At 40.1% G+C, this 27,993-nt stretch overlaps 1 protein-coding gene across 1 annotated transcript in view; it reads left to right on the top strand.

The window, feature by feature from the left end:
- Positions 1 to 9,751: 9,751 nt before the first annotated feature.
- The window catches only part of Ptchd1 (patched domain containing 1), a 51,136-nt gene continuing 32,894 nt past the window's right edge, over positions 9,752 to 27,993 (top strand). The window contains exon 1 of the mRNA XM_051179354.1: positions 9,752 to 10,399. Within this exon, the coding sequence (XP_051035311.1) occupies positions 10,049 to 10,399 (351 nt within the window). The 5' untranslated portion in view covers positions 9,752 to 10,048. The remainder of the gene's footprint in view (positions 10,400 to 27,993) is intronic.

Consider the following 27,993-nt stretch of genomic DNA (forward strand, 5'->3'; position numbering starts at 1 on the left):
ATATATTGTTTCAAGTGAACAAAATGAACATTATCAGGAATGAAGGAAGTTGAGATGAATCAAAAGTAGGACATATATTCTCCCTCTTTCTCTTCTTTGTTTTATTCATTTGTGATTCCCCACACTATGAATTTGACCTGATAGATGTTAGCACTGAAACATTGTGGGATCCATCAAGCCATTAGCCCCTATGGCTCCTTCTCATGCCCACAACATTCCACTCACATGTGTCAAGCCACTGGTTCATCTTAACACAGGGAATCTTGCTTCCTCATCATAACAAAAAATTCAAGAGAGAAATGTTGTAAGGATAAATTAGTACAATGGGGTTAGCTGTCATATGGTATGTGTACCTAAAACGATAATGTATCTTCAGAAACTACAATGCAGTGGTTTACCTTCTTTTTTGATCATGTAAGTCCTACCAGTTCCACGTACCCCAAAAAATGTATGTATTCATCTTTTTTCTCTACATCCCACTGACTTCTACCTTGCTACAATCCCAAACACTTTTCTCATAATTATTGTATTTTCTATACTTGTTTACTGAGGTGTAACTTACATTGCATTAAGTTCACTAGAGTTGACTAACCACTAACATTTGAAACTCTATTTCGATGCCATTATTTATTTTTAGTTGGGTACCCCCAAGGCAGTTCCCAAACCAAAGAGGACGATGTAGGTAGGTTTCTTTTCTTCTCTTTGTTATTTTAGATGTATAATTCCAAGAAGAGAGAGTGGTAAAGAAAACAGAAAAGCCAATAAAGACAGTGAATGTGATAAATATGTGTCTTAACGATATAGGAAGCTAGAAAGCTAGAGGTTCACTCTGCTGAGAATTATTTAAAGACTTGTAGGAAATACATCTTTAGATAGTTGCATGCTCTCTATGCAACAGGTGATTAACACTGGCTCTTTATTTGATTTTTTTCATCTTTCATTGAGAATTGATCATCAGGGTAATAGGTTTCTGGCATTTCCTGCATGTTCCACAGCTAAAAATATTTCAGACAGAGAGAGGCAGGAATCCACCAGCATATGTGAAAATTATCACAAGTAAACATCTCATGATAGTCCATGAAAATGACAGTGCAAACCAGACAGAATCTTTTCACACCCTCTTTAAGGCCTTCTCAATCCCCTCTCTGGTTTTTCAGGTAGAACTAAAAGAACACTCTTTAAAGTCCCATAGCACACTGAAGCCTAAGCTTTGTATGCCCCAGAGTTTTATTGTTCCACTTGGCCTCACTATACTAGTGAATGGACACCTTGAGAGCAAAGTTATTCTTCATATTTAATAAAGTGACTTGGATCCATCAGATCTAGAAATACAATCATCAATTTAACATCAAAACTCTGAAATATTGTGATGTAGCAGTTAGAAGAACCACATGGGTGGATTATCCAGGCTACTTTATTCCCTGCTGGTTAGCACACTATAGGGTGTAGTGGTATTCACCTAATGATAAACTTTCAATGTATAGGAGGACAATATTTTCCACATCTAGTTTAATCAGGGGATGCCTGAAGATAGAAGCTAAGTAGATCTGGAATGCCAAGTCTTGTACTTTGTCTGGAGAGGAACCTTAGATCTAGTTTTTCTTCCCAAACCTCACCTATCCTGGTAGCTGAATCCTGATGTAGCTTTTCTACAATTCTAATATTTTAATATGCAAATCAGATTTTACCATAATTAATTCAGTGACATAATGCCACTCACTATAAAGAAGTGATCAGCCACTGGGAACAGGATGCTTTGTAACTTTGTCTTTTTTTATATTAAAGCAAGAAGCAGCACAGTTCTGATACAGAAGGGATGAAGTGCTTTGTTCTTAGGTTGTGCTCTAGAGTACAATTTTTGAAAGGATTAAATATATAGACATGAAAGGAAGACCGCCCTGAAGTTAAGAGTTGGACCAAAAAGTCCCCTGCTTTGTTATGTCCCCATGTTCAAATGTAAGACAATGTATCTAGTGATTAGAATAGTCCATGTTTACTGTGTGCAATAAATCAAAGAAAGAAATGAAGAAACTTCCCTTAGCAATATAATGACTACCAGTGAATCACCAAGCAAAGGAAGCATTTCAACATGTATAAGGTCATAGTCTATTTGGCTGCTGTTTCTGTTATGTATTTTAGAACTACTTAACAGTTTTCCATTTTACCATTTTAAGGGATTTTTTTCCTTGGTAGACTACAGACAAGAGCTGCAGAAGTTTTGCCATCTGCAAACACTTTAGGTTCCATAACAATATTTTTGTTGGTCCACAGATCTCCTCTAAGGAATAGCAACAACAGAAATTAATCCAAACACTGAAAAATTAATGGAAATGCGACAATACTTCTACTTTGCAATGCTATTACCTGATTAGTAAATATACAAATAACATTAAATTCTTTATGATGGTCAGAAAATATTATGTTATCCGACTAAGATGTTTTTGACATATGGGTGTTTGCCAATCAAGGCATTTTAAAAAGGTGTCAGAATTTTCTACTTAAAAACAGAATTACAAAACAGAAAAAATGCATGAATTTTAATATCAAGATAGTTCTGGATTCTATTAATACTTCTATTAGTGTATAACCCTGGAAAAGATAGTTAATTTACTTAATCCTCAATTTTCTCATTCCAAAATGTGTTTGACAATTATCAGTAATGCACAGAATAATTTTGCAAATTATATAGGCTGAGAAGATACTTGAAAGCATGTGGGGCTACATTCAGCATATAAGATATCACTTCTCTCCTTTTCTTTCACTCTCATAAATTTTCTGCACATTTATTCCTAAAACACAACAGATTATACTTTAGTCATTTCAAATTTCTTCTTTAACTGTTTTCTTTCTGAGATAAATGCATCCCCAAAGTATGAAGTATGAGAATAATTTGAAATAATATATAGAAAATGAAATAATTTAAATTCACTTACAATTTAGTTGACCTAGCTTACAAAAAGTGATCAACTCCTGGGTTTAAGTAATCTATAGAGAATCTTCAGCTCTAAGGATTCTATGAAAGAAGCTTGGATGTGTTGGAAGGCAAAAAGGGTACAAGATAGCCAGATAAGTAGCTCACTTAGATTCAATGAAAGAAAACAAGGTTGTCATACTAAAAATCCTGAATTATACTTTTTCTGTTATTAAGAAAGTGATATTATTCTGGTACCCCCAAGAATAAGGGATGCTCAAAAATTTACAATTATTACATAAATGAGGGAGACTTCAAATAGTTCAATCCAATGACCAAAAGGTATGTGCACTAAATTCAATTTCTTTCTCACTCACTTGAGTTCAAGAATAGTTTTGAAATGTGTGTACACTTTTCTGTTTTCAATATGCTTAGTGCTTCAGACTGTTCTTTGCAAAACATCTCTAAATTATTGTTCCATTCACTCATTCACTATAGAATATTCACCCTTCAACTATAATTAGGGAAAAGATGCTCATTTGATTGACAACATTTATTTTCATATTAAAATGTGTTCATCCAATTTAAGGTGTGTCTTTTATATCAGTACCCCCCATTCATCTTATTTAAAGCCAAAATTTCTCATGCAGATTAAAATATATTTTGAACACATAAAGTCAGAATTGTTAACTGTCCTTTTAAAAGATCATCTATCACTGGATCTAGTAAAGAAAGTTCAGAAAACATTTGTTTAAATGTGACAATATGCTCAATCTACATGGTCAATTCATGTATTTCTCTGTAATAGGCCACCAACATGTATTTACTCAAACCTCTCTGCCAAGTCCTTCTACTGAGGATATGAAAGTAGAATTTAAATGTTCAAAGTAAGATTCTGGGACGTTAGGAAATTAAAACAATGTTAAGGGGACAGGAATAGTATATAAAAACATTTGTGTCACATTAAATATGCAAGAAATTCAAAATAGCAAGCAAGATGCTAACTCTGGGCTAAAGATATTCTAATGCCAGAAACAAACCAAGTATCATATATACCTACATGTGTGCAACTGTGCTGAGCTATATATTCAGTCCTGCCTATACGTCCACACACATTAGTGGAGTAGAAATTCTTCTCTGGCATTACTTTATGGCAGTTTATATTTTTAATTCTCTGTATTTACTCAACCCAATTAAACTACAAACTCAAGAGAAAAAAGTTCTCTCTGTTCTCCCAATTGCCAATCATAGTAATGACTTTCTTGCTGACATAATTTGCATAAAATTATTCAAGAGTTAAGTTAATCTTGGTATGGTGCTAAGAGAAAGATTATTAGATATATGCGCCTAGATTTTAGGAGAATCTTGAAAAAATAGGTGAGTTTGGAAGGTAGGAAGCATGTAAGACTATATTCTCTATTAGAACATAAAAGCTAAAGGTTTTAGCCTAGCCATCTGAAACAACTAGTTGAAATTTAGGCACAGATATAGAATCAAATATTTTTATCAATGAACCAATACAGGAAAGAGACCCCTCTTAACACTGAGTTCTATGTTTATCCAGGAAAAGTATATGATATGAAAGTTTTCCTTATGTCATAATGGGTCACTCTTAAAGACTCATGGTGACACTGGAGATCCTGCTAAGTTGGCAGAACATCTTTAAAACCTGGATGTATAATCATCAAACCTTTTTACAAGAATCATACACATATAAAAAATGTGTCTCTTTTGTTATACCAATAGACCTCACTCAGCTTGGTGGGGTTGCTATGTATTTCTTAAATTTATTGTTTTTCATTCAGAAAATGGCAATGCATCTGAAGGCTGATAGTAATAGTTCACATGACATGAGTACACCTTTCTTTCTAATTTAACCAAGCCAAGAAACATCTCTTTTAGAAAACCAACTTCACACTATAATCAATTATTCTGGACATCCCTGAACAAGCCTGACTTTAGAGACTGATTTCAACAGATGACAGAATTCTCTGTAATGTTTGATTAATTCAGTATTGTATTAAAGACAATTCTAAACATGTAAAGGAATGTCATTGCCTATAGAAAGGTATCTGTTTGGCAAGATATGGTAGTACAGTCCTTTAATCCCAGCATGCAGGAAGCAGAGTCAGGAGGATCTCTGTGAATTTGACATCAACCTGGTCTACAGAGTGAGTCCCAGAACAGTCAGAACTACACAGTGAGAGCCTGTCTGAGAAAGAAAGGAAAGGAGGAAGGGAGGGAGGAAAAGAGGGAGGGAGATTTAATCCTGAAAAACGAATAGAGGCCAGTCAGAGAGTATAGATTATACACATAAACTTCAGATATTCAGTTCAGTATTATTTATAATATGAGACTATTTTTTAAAAAAAATCTGATAAAGGTTTAGTCACATGAAGGCATACTATAGAGCTGTTAAAATCTTTCTCAATACTAACCGACATGAGAAAATGTTAATGATTTTAATGAAAAAAACATGGGGACTCATACCCTCAATTTTTGAAAAGGAAAATATAAACATATGCATATATGTGAATGCCAAATGTCATCACTAGTACTAGCTACATTTTACCGTGGAGATCTAAGCGACATTTCAATAAAACATTATTGCGTAGAAAATGGATTTGTATTCTGCGGTTTGACAGTTTAAGTCAGTCAGCAAGCAGGGATAGTTTTATGAGTGGATGTCTTAATAAGTCTTTATCTTAAAAGTGTTTTTGTTGTTGTTGTTGTTGTTGTTGGGTTTTTTTTTTGAAAGGTCACAATAGTCAATTTGATTAGCTAGGGTAGTGACATATTTGGTCACTTATTTTGAGTTTGACAAGATTCATGTTTTGTCTTGTGTTCAGAAATGATTATGGAGTTGTCCTCATTTGGTCTTAGTCCATTACAATTACACGATGCTCTTATTTAGCATTAGCGTTTTGGAAAATGGTTTATGTTCTCAAAAAGAACACCACAGCTTAGCTGGTAGGTAGCACCAGGCCAGCTCCTAGCAACCCCAAGGCCAGCTGACAACACTAGAACAGATCCTGGATGTTAGAGACTGACTCTCTTCTCCCTCTCACACAATAGACTATAATTATTATCATTTCTTGGGTGTTTGTTAGACTCTAAATACTATTTTAAGTGTTTTATATCATTCCAAACTATTTAAATTATTGAAGGAACTCCATGGAGAAGATACTATTATTATTCCCATTTCCCAGAAAAACTGAAATAAAAAGTAAATTTATTCACTTGATAAATGATAGGTAGTGAAGCAGGATTCAGCTCCATAGTTATAAATGTTACAGCCTTAGTTCACGACAGTGTTTACACATCCAAGTAATTTTTAACAGAGGTTACATTTATAAGGTAGTGGGCAAAAGGAGATACAGGCATCTTCCCTTCTTTTCTAAATTTTACAGTATTAATATGCATTCATATTTAATCAGATAAGGAAATCATAAATGGACTGACAGAATCTCTGTTTCCAGTATTACTGTCCCAAATCCAAACTAAAGTCTTTGGAGGAATTAGTGCTTCCCTAGAAGTGTAAAAGGAGGAAAATGCTGTATAAAACACACACACACACACACACACACACACACACTTTTCTCTCTCTCCTTTCCTGTTTCCCTTTTGCATCTCTTTTTGCTTGACTTAGGGAATACTAACTCTATTGTATATAATAAAAGGTTGTTGAAGTTTTCATTATCAGGCTTTGATTCTGCATCAAAGTGAGCAAAGGTAGATGTCCGTGTCCCATCCCCTCCCAGAGATACACAAGAATAGAGTTGGAAGAATGGGAATGCAGTGCATTGGTCTCAAAGAAACTGATCTGTGTGGGAGAGCTACACTCCTACCCAGAACAGCTGGGCAATGCAGTGTCTCTTGCTCTAAGTTTCAGTTCAGCCCTGGAACTGGGGAGAGAGAGAGAGAGAGAGAGAGAGAGAGAGAGAGAGAGAGAGAGAGAGAGAGAGAGAGAGAGAGAGAGAGAGAGAGAGAGAGAGAGAGGATATTTAGTCTGCATAAAGGCTGACATAAAAAAGCAAGGAATTCTAGGAAGCTAACCAAGGTTGTGAGGGAACTATTTGGAAAGACAGAGATTTCAGAATGAAAAGAGCTTAGCCCAATATTAAAAGGTTCCCAAGTCGACCTGCTTGTTGATTTCTGTTCTTTTACTTTTGTTCCAGGGTTTGTGAAACCGAGACAGATGTTAGACCTCCTGACAGATGCCCACCCACCACCTGCGAGTAGCTTAGTGGAAATGAGCTGAGTTCGCAATTTACCACTGCCACCCCCACCCAGCGCCCTTCTCTTTTTTGTGGGACTGAGTACTCTAGGCAGCCTCTCTGCCTTCTAGCACCTTGACTGCTCAGTGTATGTGTATGTGTGGGTGGGTGTGTTGGGGGGGGGGTCCCAACCCTGGTGCCCTTGCTGCAACTCGTGCTACCTCAGCGCTTGCAGGAACACAAGTCAATGAGGCTTTTCCCTCCGTGATCATCGTGAATCAGCAAAGCGCTGCAGAGCAGCAGCATCTCAGGGAGCAGAAATTAAGATGCGGGGGAAGGGCACAAAGGGACTGTAGCAGGGGAATTTCTAGCCAGGCTCTGTATGTCCTTCCTAAGAAGGGCAATATAGTATACTGAGGGGGATGTGGGTTGGTTACTGCGGGACTCGGAGGAGCCTTTGAAAAGAGAGCTGCATGGCGAAAAAAACGGAGATCAGCAAAAAAAAAACAAAACAAAACAAAACAAAACAAACAAACAAAAAAAAAAAAAAAAAAAACACCAGCAATAGACAGGTGGAAGGACCTAGGAATCAAGCTCAGGCTGAACTGGACAAGTGTGTCCCCAGCGTGGACAGGTCAGCCTTTGCAGTCATTGGTGAAGGATTGTAGATGTGTTGTAGGGAAAGGAACGGAAAATTTTTAAAAAGGTTTTCAGGTCCACGACTTCCTGTCTTCAACATTCCAAGTTCTCAAGTTCAGTTTGAGAAGTAGAGGGGCCTATTGATGTTGGAGAATCTAGGAGGATGAGAATATTAGGGAAATGCCTTTCAGTCGCATTCTCCCACTCCTGCACAGCTTGCTCCCATGTCTGTCTCAACCTCTCTGTCTCTCTCCCTCTCTCCCTCTCCCTCTCTCTCTCTCTCTCTCTCTCTCTCTCTCTCTCTCTCTCTCTCTCTCTCTCTCTCTTACACACACACACACACCTCCTTCCCTCACCCAAGCTCCCTCCTCCTCCCTCACTATTCCCTCTTCCCTTGGCTTTGATTAATATGCATGCCATGCTTAGTAGTACACGCCATACTCAAGGGACCAACCGTGCCTCCTGCCACCAACACTTCCCATTCGACCCTTGGCACTTAGAGGTCGAATAGACCGACTAGAGGTGTGGAGTGGGCAGACCAAGCAGTGGGAGCTGTGAACCTGAAGACCCCTCTTTGTGCTCTGGTTTGCACCCCCAACCTGGCGGGACAGGGAGCCTCAGTGACCAAGAGTCAGATCCCACTCGGTTTGTACCTACAGACCCGGGGGCTCAGAGCGCGCAAAGAAATGCGCTAATTGTACCTGTGCGTGGCCGCTCCTGCCGCCGCCGCAGGTCTATCCCAGGCCAAAGCTGGCGCCCGCCTTCTCGGGGAAATCTCCCGAGGGGAAGTACGAAGGGAACCACGGTGACTGCCAGCTAGCTCATGGCTGGCGCGCACAAGCACAAGCCCAACTTTGCCAAGCCTTCAGAGCCCCTCAGGCTCCCCCGCGCCCCTTGTGGCTCGACATACTCAGAGACCAGTACATCTCCTAGTCAGAGAAAAGGGTCCCCCTACTCACATGGTTTTTTTGTGGAGGAGGTGGAGTGAGGGAGAGAAGAGGGTTCATTACTGACTCCTGACCAGCTTTTCCTAAACAATCAACACCCCCAGGAGCGCCGGCACCAGCTCTACCACACCAGATCCCCCAGACCTGCCAGTGACAACAGAGAGAGGAGGAGGAGAAATAACAGGCAGATCAGGATAAGGGAGCCTGGCGACAGACTACAGGGACTGACTGAGCTTCATTATCAGCTCTTTTTTTTTTTTAATTGGGGAACGGTATGGGGAGGGTGGTGGAGGGATGTGCAGCAGAACTGTCCAGTTCAATCCACTCTGGAACGACCCAATTTGGGGCTCGGGAGAAAGATTGTCTTCGGCCACATTTGGGGTGGACCGGCTCCAAAGGCAAACCGGTCCCCTGTGGTGTCCTAGGAGCTGCAGTGTTGGGGCGATCTTAAATGGCTCTTACTTGGGAGGAGGCGTGATTTCCATGGTCGAGCGTCTCGGTTCCCCACCCCCTCTGGGCAACAGCCAGTGCGCGCCACCACCTGAGCCTGGTAAGAGCTGGGGCGCACGCAGTCCTCAGCCTGCTTCTTTCCTGGTCTGGAGAGACTTGGCTCGAAGCGGGTCTGTCCGACGCCCCCATCCTACCCCCTAACGGGAGAACTCTTACTTTTTTTGTTTGAAAAATTCGGGCCATCTCTTTATTTATCTCTGAGTCTCCCAGGAGGAGGCGTGGAGGGGGGGTGCGCTTGGCACGCCAAGCCGGGGGAGGGGGAGTGCGCTGAGAGGAGGGGATTGGGTGTAGCCTGGAATTCTCCGTCCTCGTGTTCCAGGCTGGCGCACAGAGTCTACTGGCACTAGCGCCACTGCCAACGCCGCTCCCCGCGCCATCCCATCGTTGGCTTCGGGGATCGGGTGAGTGGGGTCATGACGCGCGGCGGGGGCCGCTCCCAGCCCCGCCTGTGCTGAGCGGGGACACAGCAGTGTCGCGCGTTGCCCCTCGGGCCGGGAGGCGGCGGGGGGTGGGGAGGGCGCCCCGGGTAGGGAGGGGTGGGGGCGGTGCAGAGACCGCCAAGCTGGGGGGCTCTCCGGGCAGGCGCGGCTGCGGGCAGGAGGGCGTGTCTCCAGCTGGAGGGGACCCTCCCGAGGCGAGGCGCGGGACTCCCCGATGGTGGTGCCGTGGCTCCAGGAGAGCTCAGGGTCTTGCCTCCGCCGCCGCCGCCGTCGTCGCCGCCGCCGCGGGCGCCACCACCACCACCGCCGCCGCCGCCGCCGCCGTCGCCCTAGCCCGCGCCGAGCGTGCGCCTCGCCCTCCTCCCGCGCCCGCTCTGCTCTAGGATGCTGCGGCAGGTTCTGCACAGGGGCTTGAGGACGTGTTTCTCCCGGCTTGGCCACTTCATTGCCAGTCACCCGGTCTTCTTCGCTTCGGCGCCGGTGCTCATCTCCATCCTACTCGGCGCCAGCTTCAGCCGCTACCAGGTCGAAGAGAGCGTGGAGCACCTGCTGGCGCCCCAACACAGCCTAGCCAAGATAGAGCGCAACCTAGTCAACAGCCTCTTTCCGGTCAACCGCTCCAAGCACCGGCTCTACTCGGATCTGCAGACCCCTGGACGCTACGGCCGGGTCATCGTCACCTCCTTCCAGAAAGCCAACATGCTGGACCAGCATCACACGGACCTGATCTTAAAGGTGAGAGTAGGGCGGGTGCGGGCAGCCCAGGGCGGCTAGGCTGCTTTGGCCAGGCTGGCTCCGCGCGGGGTCCTGGCTGAGAAAGCTGCCTCTGCTATCCCAGGAGGTGGCTGCCGCAGGGGTTCCCCTGCACTGCGCGCCCCTGAGCGGCAGCCCCGAGTCTCTCAGGCTCCGAAGCAGGGAGCGTCCAGTCAGGGTCCTGGCCGGGCCCTTGCCCTTACTGCCTCTGCTGTCACCCCACAGCTGCTGCAACAGTTGGGGCGGCGGCAGCCACGTTGCTTTAGACTGTGCGCTTGTTTTGGTCGCAGTGGGCTTGGGGGGCAGGGAAGCTTTGGGATAACTGGGCCAAGAAGAAGCGGAACAAGAGAATACATTCAAGAAACTCCCACTACTTGAGAGCAAAATACTATGCAGGAGGAGGGAAGTGAGGTTCAGAGACACCATTCCTCTCTCCCCATTTTTCACATCCCTTCCTCTAAGTCCCCTTCCCAAAGTGTTTTGGGAAAGGTTGGTGTAGGCTGTAGGTAAGGGTCAGAGGACTGTAAGTTGGCATGGTAAGGAAAATAACAGCCACTCACACCCAACCAAAAGAGCAGTCCCTGGGGAGGAACTGGCAGCCCCCAGCCCACTCCTCCCAGAGCAAGGTAGCCATGTCTGTATTTGAGAGTAGAAAATGGTGCTTGCAATTCAGTTATTTCATCTTTCCTAGTACTTTCATTCCACTCAAATACAACTTCTTTGGGGAAAGAGAGAACTGGTGGATATACTTTTATAGGGGTTTATTAGAATGCGTGGGTGAGGGGCAGATCCAGAGACAGATCAGGAGCCAGAATATGGCTCTGAGAATATCACAGGAACACAGAACAGAAACTGGATGTGCCATCAGCCTGAGGTGGGAATTTGATGTGAAAAGTGGGTTTAATGGTGATAACTTTCAAGAAGTTCCTAGCGAAAGCTGAGGAGTGATGATTAGACATGGAAGAGTGGAGAGACCATGAGAGGAAAAAATAAAATAAAACAAAAGTGAGAATGTTCCATCTGAATCTAGGTGGAGGCTATGAGGTTTGTTTACTTCAGCTTCTGCTCTGGGGAGGGCAGACAGGAACCAGTCCTAGCTGAGATGCCAGAGAGATGATGGAAAGAGCTGGTTTGCTGTGGGGTCTCTGGGAACAGTGGAAGGTTAGATTCCTCCTTCTACCAAAGGGAGTCTGCTAGTGAGCTTTAGGGACACTGTCTCTTCCTCTCCAGGTAACCATGTGTCCCTAGAGACAAGCTCATTTTCCTCCATAATTTCCCTCTCTGTTTGTTGACACACTATCCACAAGCAATTAGTAAAGAGGGGAATCTGGCTGGCGACTGACTGGAATTAGAAGATTCTCACATCAAGTGGCTTGTGGTATTGCTAATGGCACACAAATCACCACACATACTATTATTGCAGAACCTTATTAACATTAGTCCTGAGATTTTTTTCCCCCTCTGAGGTTGTTTTTCAACATCAAAGTGGGCTTTCCTTTTCTCAGTACTTCAGAGCATATATTGTGATACAGATAAATACTATTAGGAATGCTTTCTCAAGAATGTAATAGATCTATGACAGGCTTAAGGAAACTAGAATGTAGCAAGCCTTGCCAGTTGGAAATGCTTTGTTTTTTGTAGATGATCTACTTTGTTATGTTTCTCCTTGGATTTTACACACACACACACACACACACACACACACACACACACACACACTCTGAGATATTTCCACTGGCATGTTTCTCCCTCTCTAACAAACCACCAATGCCACTGTGATAGGCAGTCACCAGTTTCATTCACTGTCAAGGTTAATGAGACATCATCAACAGGCACATCAGATATTTTGTAAGTATATTCCTTCTGTTTGCTTTCAATCAATTCAAAACAACAACGACAAAAGCATATTATAAGAAGATTGGGACTGGAGAGAAAAGGCTGGCTTTGCCTACATGTCAAAGGATGGTCTTGAAATCAGTGGACTGTTTCTAAAACTTGGAATGATTTTTCATGTTTTAGGTGTCCCGGTAAAAACAAATCAAAGCCAAATAGTGGTCAGACACTCATTTCCAGATGATGGCTCTCTAGTCAAATCAGTTCAAACAGCATATAGCAATTTGTACTTATGAAACATAGGGAATTGCCTTTGATTTTAAATTGGATATCCATTTTATTTTTTATACACTCAACTCAACCCTTACTTTTGGTAGTTATGGAGCAGGGGGATAGGAAATGGCTCCTCAGTAGTAATGGCAATATAAAAGTGTGGGAGTGAGCACTCCCCCCACCCTCTTTTTCCACTTAGAGATATGATGACTTGTCCTTCCCAAAAGATATTGGGAGTCAAAGTGTTGTTGTTACTGTCACTGCTACTGTAATCCTCATATTTTGTTATTAGCATCAAGGAGAGCACCACAGACATTTAACACTCTTCACTACACATAACAGCTCCTGTACATTTTAGCATCTCATTTGAAATAAAATGAGTGGACAGAGCTTGAGCAGGGCTTGAGTTTTCTGGGTACTGCCAAACTGCAGGAAGCAACTTGTAGGGCTGCGTAAGGCACTCCAGGCATAATGTTTTTCTCACATAATACTATTCCATGAAAGATATTGTTCTTCATGTATTAGAACACCTAGTTGCTGAACAAAAAGTGAGAGAAAAGGAAAGAATGAAAATAAACAGACTGGAGGTAGTTATGACAAAAAAAGTTGACTTTTTAAAATGTAATTAGGAGAATAACAAGGAAAAGCCTGTTTGAAATCTCACTGATCCTGGATCTAAGGTTCTTTCTCAAATTTGTGCAAACTATATGATTATGTTACTCTGACACTGTAGTAAATAATTCGACCCTGCACTGTGTAGGAGGTGACTTTCCCCAGCAATAGTTTCCACTGAAGGCTCCAAGGCAGGGGAATGATTTTAGGTATCAGTGGATAGGGTCCAATGATATACTTTTAACAGAAAAATAATGATGCTAATATCAGCTGCTTTCAAAGTGGGGCCTCACAGGCTTTAGGATAAATGTTTTCATGATTATATAAGAAGAAATTTAAGAATTCCCCACTGTTAATTAATGCATGCTATAATCAAGACAATACTGGATTTATCCTGGAATCATCCATGTAAAGAGATGAATTGGTATACCTGAGTCCTTAGGATGTTCCTATCATCTTTGTCACTCTTACAAAGGTATAAGCATATCCTGTGTTTAGATATATTGAGATAGAGCTGCTACCCTATCTGACAGGCAGACAGGGCACTCTTTAGACATGAAACACACACACACACACACACACACACACACACACACACACACACACACACACACACACACAAAGAAATGGAACACAGATTTGAACATATATCCTAATGTTCTTTTCATGATATTGCCTTCCATTCAACTGTCTTTCATATGATAAATTGCTTAAATGATTTTAAATGAACATTTTAAAATTATCCAAATGAAGTATAATTGACCAAAGTCTTATTTATGTCCTAATTGAATAATAAGGTTATTTTCTTGGCTAATTTTCTATGATAATTATATGTGTGTATATATATATATTGGGTATATATATATATATATATATATATATATATATATATATATATATATTTGGGTATATTGATACCCAAAGCAAAATATTATTTTTAATTATCTATATATTTAAAAGTGAAAGATAAACATGGATATTTTCCTGATAAAGTGTTTGTTCTCTGGTAGAGTCCAAGCACATTCTATCCTAGGTCACCAAAAGCTTCTGGCAAATACTTGATACTAAATAAATACTTGGTGAATAGACCCTTCCTCACTTAGTAAAACAATTATGCAATAGGTAAAGAAGAATCCATAGAGTCTACCTTAAAATGTAATTTCAAAACAATGTTTCAGTATTTTATTTCTTTATAGGCAGTTCACAAGCAAACAGCAAGTTTCCCTTCCTTACTAATCTCTGCAGTCATATCCAAACATATTTTGGCTTTCAAGTTGATAGGAGAATTTCCTTTGTATTACATATTACGTCCACATCTTCAAAGAACCTCATAGGATATTTAATTCCATAGCAGAAAAAAAGATATATTTTCACTAAGGATGTGGTTTTTCATTTACTAGGGAATCTCATTTGGCTCAGATATTGAGTTTCTGTTTTATTTAAGCTGTTCGTGTTTAACTACAGTAGATAGAATTAAATTGCAAACAAGATTAATAGAATTTTACTTAGAGGTATTTGTTTCAGGCATTCTGAGAAAGGCAACACAACTGTTAGCTTAAAGTAATACAAACTCAGTAGCTAGATGAAGAATCCAATTTATAGAAATTGCCAGAAGAAATTATAATAATCTATTTTTAGCTAAACATTTTTTACACTTATAAATGTTTTCAACAAAAGAAAAATAAAATATCCACTAGGGACTGTGTGCAGCCTGTTATGCTTAAAATATTTACCATCTGATTCTTTACATAAAAAGTTTCTACATAGTATTCTAAAAGTCCAACTGCAGATGACTGTGACCCCATTAGTGGACAACAAAATCTAGTGATATTATTATCATCATCATCATCATCATCATTATTGTCATAATGATGGTGAAGACAGTGTGCTACTGATAGTGAGAAGAGACCAGAGACACTGCTGAACATTCTAAAATGTTCCATGTAATAGTCCTCCAAACATGGTATTATCTGGCTCCAAATGACAATCATGCTAAGTTAGAAAAAATCCTCTTTACATCTTTGTTTTTATTGTGACTTTTTTTTCAGCTATTCTGCTTAATGTGGAAAAAAGATCAAAGGGAAGTCCATGTCCAAAAGTCTTACTTAACATTGCAGACCAATGTTTTGATGAGTGAGATGAGCCAGACACCAGATTTTCCTGTGTAATCTTCCTAAGATGTAGCTATCCTGCTCTCTCCTATAACTTTATCCTTTAGAGTCTAACTATATCTGCTGAAGAACAGAGAAACTGAATGTAGTCTAACTTTTTGAATGGCAAAGCAGCTGACTTGATACCAGCCTTTGAGACTTGGCAGATAGTAAAGTACCCATTATCAGTGTGCCCGAAGCTTCAATCTATAGCATTTGCCCACTTAGAACAGGATTTTTCTGACTGTGTATAAGACCCCACTGTGAGTGTTAATCTGTCGAGAAGAAGGCAGCACTTTGCTGCCTATTCCAGCTGTTCTGCAAAAACTACAAAGGCAGAGCTTCATCTACGGAGCACATAATCAAAGAACCTTGAGTTTGGAAAGCACTGTAAAGGTCATCTCAACAGCATGATTCGGGGATCTGCTCTTAGCATCTCTGGGGGTCTTGTTTGTGTGGCAGGTACTGTGACACAGTTCCTACTGTGAGTTATCCAGGTGGCAGACATTCTAAGAAAAATAAATGAGCCAAAGCCTAAAAGAGCAGCATTTTTGCATATTCTAAGGAAAAAACTGAGTCCAAGCCTGAAAGAGCAGCGTTTGTGCATTTGTCCAGTCAGTAAATTGCCTTCTACATGTTATTTTTGTACTAGGTGAAATTAAGAGACAGAAGACACTTGATTCTTATTTCATGGGAGGTACATTCAAAGAGCCTGAGTACATTCTCATTCTGTGTTGTCTGACTTTTTATTAAACTGAATTTGAATAGTGAGTACGTCAAGTACCCACCTTACTTTTTTCATTTAAATTTGAGGAACATAAGAAGACAAGGTGATGCATGCCTACAATTCTAATATGTGGGAGGTGGATGCTGGATGTTAAGGAATTGAAGGTCATTCTCAGCCTTATGGTAAGTTAGTTAAAGGCCAGTCCATTGTACATGAGATCCTGTCTCTAGAAACCAACAGAGATTTTAAGAACAATCATTTGTTCTACTGTTGCAGATAATCATTTTGAACCAACTTCAGTTATTATATGAACATGACATGTCAATATAAATCTCTAACAGAAAACCTAATTTTTTAAATGACTCCTAGAATCTTAGTAAATTCCACAAGGAAGGATGAATATTTTTTTCAATAACTCCCTAAATTGAACCTTTAAGGATTCACAAGGTGACTACAATGTTTACAGAACTATCAAGCACTTAACTTGTGAGCCCTTATGAAAAATAAGAAAGTAGTCAAATGAAAAAATTTATTTTCTTCTTGAGGTTGCAGCATCTCTTGCAACAGAAGCTAGGGAAATCTGAGCTGATAAAGTTTGACTTGGTGGGATTGCCATGTGGTACCTGATTTGGGGGCTCAGTATGAGCCCTGACTGAGAACTGAGATAGGCTTAAAGTAGACCGTTGATGCCACGTTTTTGGTAGTATATCACAGGCAGCAGGCCTGTCTGCAGCATTGCCTGTGTCTCTGCACATATACCCGGAAGGCCACAGAACTACGGCGGTATCCTGCCAGACTGATTTAATGACCAGCAGGGGAGGTGAGTAATTTCTAACCTTTAAAAACCAAAACAAAACAAAACAAAATGGAAACCAACACAATTGTTATTTCATGTGAGATTCCCTGAATAATGTATCATAAATGTTGTGCCTTTGAGTCCACAATTCATATTTTGAACAAAAGGGGACAATGAGGGACTAAGGAAGCTAATTTGTGTATTAGTGTTCTCTACTAAATCATCTAGCAAAGATTGTTTGCTGGTATTATTAAAAATCCAATTGCTCATCCAGGTGTGTTGACCCATGCCTTTAACCCCAACATGCAGAGGCAGCTTCATCCCTGTGAGTTCAAGTACAGCCTGGCCTACATATTGAGTTCCAGGATATCTAAGGCTACATAGAGAAACTCTGTCTCAAACAAAACAAAAACCTAATTTTTCAGTAGTCTACTTTAGATTTAAACTGTGGGCTCTAACAATAGTCAAGATGAAAATTTATTTTAGTTTAAAGCTACTTATCTTGGGAAGCAAATGTAGAAAATATCCTGGGGGGAATAATGCCAAAGTGTAGGGAGTAGCAGGAAGCTAGCCAGGAGGACATTATAAAACAAGTGGCCACTGTGGGTACCCAGATCAAATTCTCACTAGCAAAGTCAGGGAGACACTGGAAAATAAGTGTGTGAGGAACAGGCTCTATATCCTCCAGTTACAACTGATGTACCTGTGTACAGGAATAATAAATTATAGGCATTTCTACATTCAGAATTCATCCCCACTTGTTTTAAAGCCTCAATAAAGCACCACAGGTGATTACACTTATTGACTTTGACAGGTGGAAACACGTATAAACCTAGAGAACATGGCTGGGGCCATAAGAACATCTGCCCTAAGGTCTTATATCTAGCCAGAGTTATGCATTTAGGGATTTAGGGTTCAGTTACTATGTGATATCTGTCCTTTCTCTCAACTAGATGGCTGTGATGTCATCTTCATGAAGCTTATAGTCTTGATACAGCATATCAGTTTATTCTTCAGTTTTCCAAGAACCACTAGATTTTTGAATAGATGATTCCAGACAAGCAGAGACACAACCAGATAATGTGCTTTTAGTGGCTAAGCCTCCACTTCTAAGTGGCTCATCTTCAGCCACTCCTTATGAACTCTAAAGTCTGCAGGCCTCCATCTCATATCCAGCATCTTAACACATCTATTATGCTTCTCCCTAGAATTGTCCATCTCCCTTAAAGATCCAGTTCCCATGCCTTCTACTTATAAGGCTTTCTCAGGTTCATGGCTTCTTCTTCTTTTTTTTTTTTTTTTTTCATTTTTTATTTTATTTTATATAACCAAGTCCATTTAAATGAAAACAAATATTTATAGACAATATTTGGGAATTTGGGCATTGTTCTTTCCAAACTACTTCCTGCTGGTAAGGGGCGCTATCATGGGGGATTCTAAGAAGATGCAGAAATCCTGGCTGTAGTCTGTCAGGCTGCTTTGTCCAGCTGTTTTGAATGTAGGATCACCTGGTACTCTATTTCAGGCAGTCTGACTTGATCAAATCACATTAATTTGGAAGGAATCCACGGCTTTTCATTTTCTGTGGAAACAAAAATAGAAATCCTTTTCCCCAGGAACCTGTCCTTGGACTTAAATTTTGATGTCAAAGCATTTTTTTTATTTAATTTATTATTTTACATGTCGATCCCAGATCCCCCTCCCTCCCTCCCAACCTCCCTCACTCACTCCCTTCCTCCCTCTCTCCTTCCCTCCCTTTTACCCTCTCTACCTTCTCACATGCACTCTAACCACCCTCCCATCACCCCACCCCAATTCCATATGTAGGGGAATGTCATCCAGTAGGGGTCATATAGATCTGACAGGTCATGTGAAGTAGGGACTAGGGATTCTCTCCTGTCTCTAGATTAAGGCAGTTATCCCTCCATGGGGGATGTGTTCACAAAGTCCTTTTGTGCAACAGGGATACATCCTGGCTCCACTATCTGAGGTCCCTTAGACTGCTCAGTCCTTCTGGCTGAGACCCATATTCAGGGGGGCCTGATTCAGTCCCATGCTGGCTTCCCAGCTATCAGTCTGGTGGCCCGTTAGCTCCTCCTTGTTCAGGTAAGCTGTCTCTATGTGTTTCTGCCGCCTGGTCTTGTCCTCTCCCTCTGCATCTGAGTTCTACTTCGACTCAGTGTTTCTGTATGGGTGTTTGCTCCTGTTTCCAACAGGCATTAGTTGAGGGCTCCATGGATAAATTAGTTGTTGATCTCACTCTCCGGGAAAGGCATTTATGATAGCCTTTCCACGGAAGCTCAAATTGTTAGTTGGCAGCAGTCTTGTAGTTCTCTAGACCTTTCTTTGTGTTCAATTTTATCTTCAAACCAATACTGGTTCCCTCTTTTATGTTCTCTCTCTGTCTCTCTCTGTCTCTCTCTCTCTCACTCTCTCTCTCTTTCCTGTCTTCTGTTCATGGCTCCTTCTTGTCCTTAAATCTGCTTGATTTGTACTGGCATCCACATGTCATCAATGCTAAGTAGAGAACATTACATTTTTTTTTGTATTTTCATGATACTTTCTCTAGGATTCTGATATCCTCTAGACCCTAGCAAAATGTGTCATGTCAATCAAGTGTTTAATAATTAAGTTATTGGCAATTGTTGAATTAGAGGATGGAAAATGTACACTTCTTCCCTCTTGATTTGTTAGGTCATGGAGTTTTCTGGGGGTTTTTTGTTTTGTTTTGTTTTTTGTTCTTTTTTTAACCGCATGATTTCTTTACATGCCTCTTCATTTTTCATCTTTGACAGAATTTGATGATAAGCTTCCATTCCACTTCCTGAATGGTGAGGAGAAATTCTTACAAAATCAAACACCATACAAACCTCGTCTGCTTTTGTTCAGTTTAGAAAGGTATTAATTTCAACACTGAACAATTTATTTCCATGGAGGAGATAGAACACTCTGCAGTTCTCATCAAGTATCCTGGAAGTCAACTCTCCACTCTACACATGTCTTTGTTTGTTTGTTTGTTTGGAGTAAGTCTCAAAGTACTGGCCACTCTTGTACTCAAATCCAAACATGAGATACTTTTTCCCCAAAATATATGGGACAAGTGATTTTCCTAGTGGTAGCATTGCTGTTACAGAGATCTGCATTTCTATCTTCCTTCTTCCTACTCCTCTTAAAAGTGAATCAGGACAACAAAAAATATTTGTCACAGAGATGAACTTTAAAGAAATGATACAGTTATAAAAATCAACATGTATTCTGTGAATTGAATAAAATCTGTAGGATTTTAATTTTTCATATTTTGGAAGTAAATACTTTTTGCCTAATCCTTGACGCTGTCTTGCCTTCACTACTGCCAAAGCTTTGTCAATTCTCTCTGGATGTCTCAAGAAAACAAACAAACAAACAAAAACATTCTCTGTTCGATGGCTATCAATTTAAGCATTCAAATGAACTGACATTTATTCCCTTAATTTAGCAAGGTTTGAGCTATTGGCCGTTGGTTTTGCTCTTGTGGTTGTATTGCTTATGGGTAAATTATACACTGAGTAAAGTTTACTTGATTACACTTGAACTTTTTAATGGGTATACAAACATTACCTAGGACTATTGTTAAACTATGGGTTTAAACTATTCTAATTCCGTGATTTCTGAAGTTCAACTTGACAATCTGCATTTCTTTTCTTGTTTTCTTTCTTCTGTGTGGATTTTATTTTTTAGAGAATATCTCTCACTTTATTCTTGGTTACTTCAGACAATAGGCAACGATTCTATCTCAGCCTCATACATGCTGCTATTACAGGACTGAGCCACCATGGCCAGCTAGCTTACTCAACATCTCCATTAAGCTCTCAGGCAATGTTAATGCAGTTGGTCAACAGACCATATTTTGAGGAACAAGGCTTAGATTTAGCTTTTGAATCAAGAAAACCAAGGTCAAGCTCCCAGTCTTCTAACAAATTGTGTGTGTGTATGTGTGTGTGTGTGTGTGTGTGTGTGTGTGTGTGTGTGTGAGTGAGAGAGAGAGAGAGAGAGAGAGAGAGAGAGGGAGAGAGAGAGAGAGAGAGGCAGGCAGGCAGGCAGACAGACAGACAGACAGACTTTGGACAAGTTGCTGAACTTCCTTTCATTTGCACAGGATGCAATGGTATCTTTTTGACCCATTTCAGGTAAGGCTACAATGAAGCAAATATGTGAAAACATTGTGTAACCATATCCCCCTATAGGTTGTGTGACTTTATTACTATTTGCTTTTAAAATGACTGTTATTTCCTCATATGTGCCAGCTCTTTGACCATCATTATTGCCTGTTGAGTAAATACAAATTGCATAGTTTTTCTTTGATCCAACAAACAATAATTGGGGCTCAATCTACATCCTCAATACTCTGACAATGTATTGGTCTTTTATGACTCCCTCTTGGTCATTACCGATGACTGTATTTATACTGTTGCCTAGCTTGCAGCAATTTCTGCCCAGTGTCCTCAAGTAGGCAGGGATATAGATGGGGTTGGGTGTTTGAAATTCCAATTCATCCAGGTAGTTTCTCTGGGCTCAGAATCCCCATCTTAGAATCCACAAAGGAAACCTTCAGTTCCTACCCAGGGAGATAACATTGACTTTACAGTCTCTGGGAGGCAGTGGGTTCTGTTTTCAAGCCTGGCATTCCAATTCTGGGTGACCTGCCAAGAAAAGGGATTTTCCAATAATTTCTATAAGAGAATCCTGAAATTTTCTCTCTTGCTTAATTTACACAACTACAGTGTTTCCCTGGGAAATCTTGCCCACATAACTGGGTCTGCAAACACTTCAAAAGAAAGAGTGTTTTCAGAATTGCCCTAGATCAGGAGAATCAGGCAAATAATGATTGAAAATTCTTTTGAAACTAAACTGTTGGAAAATGTTGCTGACTGGACACTTTAATCATTTAGGTCAATATATTTCTCCACCCACTCCTTTTTAAGATTCATTTTTATAGGTTCTAAAAGAAATAAATAATTAGGTTCAAAAACGAATCCAACAGTGAAGATTCATCTGCTTACCTGATTTTCTCTGCCTAATGCTCTGAAACAAAACCATCTTCATTGTTAAGTGAGGGTTAATGGAGCTTCCCAAGTTTGAATGTGCTTCTCAAGTTCTTGGGAATCTATGGTTGCATAAACTCCCAGGGATGCTAATGCTGATCTACTGGCAACATGGTGAGCCAGAGGCACCTTGCTGTGTCTTTGTGTGTGCTTTTAAATGCTTCTATATGCTAAAGTGTTAGCTCTCTGATTTGTGCCTAGAAGGCTTGTCCACCATGATTTTCTGAGTCTGTATGACTGAAGTAGAACCTAAGACTATATTTCTACCAGTTCTCAAAAGTGGTACTATGTCTCTTAGGCCAAGGAACTTCTGATATAAAGCATCCCAGCTGTTAACAGCCATAATAAATTCCAAAATTATATTTTTCTTATAGAAACTTGGTAATAATACAAGCAGGGTGCAAGTGTTATTGTTCGTTAGTAAATTCTGAATGAATAGCTATTGTACAAAGGGTTTTACCTGAATCTAAATATTTGAGTATTGTAGCATACACCAAGACATTTCCTCATTTGCCTGTCTACAGGTTATATAACTTGAGTGAAGGGGCTGAACAGTATAAATAAAACAACAAGACAGAGACAGAGAATCGTATTACTACCAGCATCACATTTACAGTTATCAAAGCTTCCTTTCTACCAGAGAGAGAGAGAGAGAGAGAGAGAGAGAGAGATAGAATTTTATTACTACCAGAATCACATTTACAGTTACCAAAGCTTCCTATCTACCAGAGACTTTGGATGCTGTATTAGAAGACATTGGCCTTTATAGAAAGTTCCATCACAGCATATCAGTCCACAGTAGGGACAGATAGATGCTATGTTTCTGAGACAGGACCATAGCTATGTAGTTGTGCTGAACAAATATTACTCATAGTATTTGTTAAAGAATATTAAAGCAGATAAAGACAAATGAAATTATTTCATTTGCAGGAAAGTGGATAGAACTTGAAATAATCATGTTATGTGAAACAAATGAACTGGGAATGATAAAATTGCATATTTTCACTCAGAATCTTTATATAAACTACATGAAACTAGACTGGGAACCACCATTTGATGCAAAGAAAGGAGACCATGAGAAGGTGGCAGTAAGATGGGTGTTATACAGGGTATGACAAAAATGCATTTGATATATGAATATATCATGAAACTGATCATTTTGTTTGCAAACAAAGAAACATTTTCTAGTTTAAATAAATGATACAACAGACCTTACTCAGTCAGAACCACTGAAATAGGTATACGGTAAGTATAGTATTCTGTGGCAGATGAGAGAGATCAGGATCAATTATTAATACAAAGAAAAGTTATAATTTATAGTCAAAGAACAGGGTGGGGAATGGTGGATGGAAACTTTTTTTTAATATATAACCAAGTCCATTTAAATGAAAACAAACATTTATAGACAATATTTGGGAATTTGGGCATCATTCTTTCCAAACTACTTCCTGCTGGTAAGGGGTGCTGTCATGGGGGATTCTAAGAAGATGCAGAAATCCTGGCTGTAGTCTGCAAGGCTGCTTTGTCCAGCTGTTTTGAATGTAGGATCACCTTGTACTCTTTTTCAGGCAGTCTGGCTTGATCAAACCACATTAGTCTGGAAGGAATCCACAGCTTTTCATTTTCTGTGGAAGCAGAAATAGAAATCCTTTTCCCCAGTAACTTATCCTTGAACTTAAATTTTGAGTCAAAGCATTTTTTAATTTAATTTATTATTTTCCATGTCGATCCCAGTTCCCTCTCCCTCTCTCCCTCTCTCCCTCCCTCCCTCCTTCCCTTTTACCCTCTCTGCCCTCTCAATGGACCCTAAACACCCTCCCCTCTCATCCCCCCACCCTGATACCATATGTAGGGGAATGCCATCCAGTTGGGGTCATGTAGATCTGACAGGTCATGGGAAGTAGGGACTAGGGTTTCTCTCCTGTCTCTAGATTAAGGCAGTTTTCCCTCCATGGGGTATGTGTTAGCAAGGTCCTTTTGTGCAACAGGGATACATCCTGGCTCCACTGTCTGAGGTCCCTTAGACAGCTCAGTCCTTCATGCTGAGACCCATATTCAGGGGGGCCTGATTCAGTCCCATGCTGGCTTCCCAGCTATCAGTCTGGTGGCCCGTTAGCTCCTCCTTGTTCAGGTAAGCTGTCTCTATGTGTTTCTGCTGCCTGGTCTTGTCCTCTCCCTCTGCATCTGGGTTCTACTTCGACTCAGTGTTTGTGTATAGGTGTTTGCTCCTGTTTCCAACAGGCATTAGTTGAGGGCTCCATGGATAAGTTAGTTGTTGATCTCACTATCATGGAAGTGCATTTATGGTAGCCTTTCCATGGAAGCTCAAATTGTTAGTTGGCGGCAGTCTTGTAATTCTCTAGACCTTTCTTTGTGTTCAATTTTATATTCAAACCAATATTGGCTCCCTCTTTTATGATCTCTCTCTGTCTCTCTCTGTCTCTCTCTCTCTCTCTCTCTCTCTCTTTCTCTCTCTTTCCTGTCTTCTATTCCTAACCAGGCTCAATCTTCCTGGTCACATGTGTTTTCCTTTCCTCTCCCTCATTTTCTCCTACTTCTCTCTCCATTTGCTGCCCCCCCACATCCCCTGTGCTCTGGGGGACTTGTCCCTTCCAGGTTCTGTGAGGGACTTTATATGAATCTCTTAGAATACACTTTGTATCCTAGTTCCTCTGGTGGTGTGAATTATAGGCTGGTGATCTTTTGCTCTAGGTCTAAAATCCATATATGAGTAAGTACATACTATGTTCTTCTTTTTTGTGACTGGGTTACCTCATTCAGGATGGTGGATGGAAACTTAACAAAGAAGTTTCAGGGAAGAAGGGGAGATCCTGGCTACATCAATCTGACCTGATTCACTTGATAGAGGCAGACCAGAATGAATAGACATTACCTGGGACATTCAAACAATGAAGAATTTAGTCAGATGACTAGTGTGACACAGAAGAGGGGAGAGGGCTCTGGTTAGGCAGGACTCTTGCTCAAATTATCTGATGCACATGCAGATGATGTCTCAAAGTCATAGCCTAGTTGGGAAGAAATTTCAAGATCTTGGCTGGAGTTCAGTCTTCATCAGTTTCCAGAAGTAAGTTGTCCACATGGAGAGCCATAACAATGAATGTTCAGTCTTAACTGCTATTGATGTTTGGTGTTATTGGAGACAAATGGGCGGAGTAGAATAAGCAGTGCTTCAAACCCCTATAGGTCTGTGTTTTAAGGCTGTGAAGTGTTGAAGGGTCCTTGATCAAGTTGCTTAAAATCTCTGGGAGTCTCCATTTTGTTCCCTATAAAATTGGATCAAGACATACATTTACTCTTGGCCTTAGCAAAGGACTCTTCTCCAGGGCAAAAATTGAGAAAGCACATTTCCCTTGGAAAGCCTTCCCTTAGGTTACTTAACAGAGTGATGAAAATCAACATGAGTCAGGAATTCATAAAGTCATCTATACCACTGTGACCTGTTATGGTCACAGGCACAATACCACTGGAAGAATGAGATCTCCTTGGAATATTATAAAGCATTTCCCCTTCTCAATATCTTACCAGTATATGACAATGCCACAGTATCATCACAGTATATCATTGTTAAAATAGCAACAAAACACAAACTATCTTGGGTCATGTATGCACAAAAGATGAAAGTCAACAGAGAGACAAAAACAAAGACAGTCAGCAGAGTATTTAAGACTTTAGGGGCCCAATAATGAACATTAAAATGACTCCCTCCTGGCAACTAGGCCTATTATCTCAGATGTTATTAGTTGACAATGTCCAGCATATACATACATACACACACACACACACACACACACACACACACACACACATATATATATATATATATATATATATATATATACATATACATATACATATGGAAAGAATCAGTCAAGCGGGAAACAGTACTATCAGTGAATTATGAAAAAGAAAGAACCAACCAATTCTATGTGGTTTATAGTATGCCTGTCTCAAATATAAAGATTCATAGAGGTTAGAACAGGTGGAAAAAGATACATGATGTCAATACTAATCTAAAGAGAGCTCAAGGAGGTTTATGAATTTCAGACAAAAGTAACTTCAGAACTAGAAAAATTACCAAGGATAAAAAGGGGCATTGCATAGTGAACAAGGGATCAGTTCTAAAGAAAATGCAAAATCCCTACTTATGTATACACCTAACAATAGGGCATCAAAATATATAACACAAGAAATGACAGAACTGAAAATAGTAGATGAATTCATTCTTATACTTAGAAATCACAACTTCATACTGTCAGTGATATATAGAATAAGCAGGTAGAAAATATGGATATAAATGACCTAGACAAAGTAAGGGGCAGTATGTTTACAGGTCTGGGAGTACACGATCAGACTTTTATAAATACAGCTTTTATATAGGGGTATGGGCTAAACTAGATAATCAAAATATTGGACATAAGGAGACCCATTTTCTATCCAGAGAACCATTATAAATCTCTAAACCAAGAGCCTTAGACTAGGGGAGGCATACAAGGAAGAAATAAGATTACAGTAGCATTTTCTAAAATGTGCTCTAGGAAAGTTTCCTTTGGTGTTGTAATAAAATCAATCTCTGCAGCCCAGTAACTTAGGAAAACAACAGGCAGTACCTCCCTAATAAAAACACATGGCCATATTAAAGACTCTGGAATAAAAAGTTCTTCTGTTAAAAAAAACAATAAGAAATACAACAATAACATCAACAACAATAAAACCATTAAATCTGTTCAGCTGAGCATTTCTAAAACTTGTTTCATATGGACACTTTCTGGGTTCTTTTTTTTTTTTTTTGAAGTTTTGTTTTTGCTTTTTTGTGCCCCTTTCTGTGACACTATTGACATCACTGGGAACTAATGACATTCACAATAGACTCTACATTCTACATATACTAGGTACATAATAGGCCGATAGAATTAATGAGTCTTTCAGATCACTGGACCTTGGGGTACATCAAGAGATAGAGATGATTTGAGTTGGCAAGTATCCTGCTACGGTGGAAAGAAAGATGGAAAGAGCCTGTCTATAATGGCAAAATCTTTTAATCCCAGCACTCAGGAGGCAAGATCTGGTGTGCTGGATCTCTGTGAATTGGAGGCCAGCCTGTTCTACAGAGCTAGTTTCAAGACAGCCAGGACCACATAGAGAAACCCTGTCTCAAAGAAAAAAGAAAAGAAAGGAAGACAGAAAGAAAGAAAGAAAGAAAGAAAGAAAGAAAGAAAGGAAGGAAGGAAGGAAGAAAGGAAGGAAAGAGGGAAAGGAAGCTGTGCCACTAATCATAACACAACAACTGTTATGAGGGAAAGATGCAGCTGCTGGGTATGGTCTAGTTAAAACACTGACATAGTCTGTACCTACAAATTTTCAAGAGATTAATGGAAATTTAGGTTGAGATCAGAATGCATACTGTTACTGTTATGAACTGGAGGTTGGTTAGCCTAAATGTGAGAAGTCAAACTGTGGAAATCAAATTTACTGTCATGAAGAAGTGTTTTCAATAAAACCAAATTTGTTATCAACAAATGTGGATTTACTTAAAGGGAAACAAAAAGCTAGGTGGACAGGTAAGAAAAAGGGGAAGTACTGAGTCAGGGAGTTCATTATAGAAGTAAGGGAGTTTCAGCGACATCTAAGAGAAGTCTGCAGAATGCAGTTGTTGGCCTAGAACATAATAGGAAGTATGGCAGTGAATAAACAATGACTAGACCTTGACAGAACCTACAGAAACTCTATGGAGATTTCTATATGCTCAATCATTTTAGATATTTGAAGTCCTTTTTTACTTTGAATTAATAATATTAAACTAGAGATGTATGCTAAGAGTTTAAGAAGATGAAGACTGAAAATTATCCATGAATTTGTGTCTTTAGAAATCATAGTTGAGTTTTAGATAAGTACATGAATAGAGTATACCCTGGAGTGACTTTATAAGGGAGTGGGAAGGGCAAAGGCAATGGTAGCAAGCATCAATTACTTTTTGGGGTCCACCTGATTTCATTTGCTATATAGTCCGAACTGGCGTCAAACTCATAGCCTCCCCCAGGAAACATGAGTTACTTTTACGTGTTTTGCTTGGGGAAAAGAAATAT

Source organism: Phodopus roborovskii, unplaced genomic scaffold (assembly GCF_943737965.1).
Source record: "Phodopus roborovskii unplaced genomic scaffold, PHOROB, whole genome shotgun sequence".
In the NCBI taxonomy this organism is placed as follows: domain Eukaryota; kingdom Metazoa; phylum Chordata; class Mammalia; order Rodentia; family Cricetidae; genus Phodopus; species Phodopus roborovskii.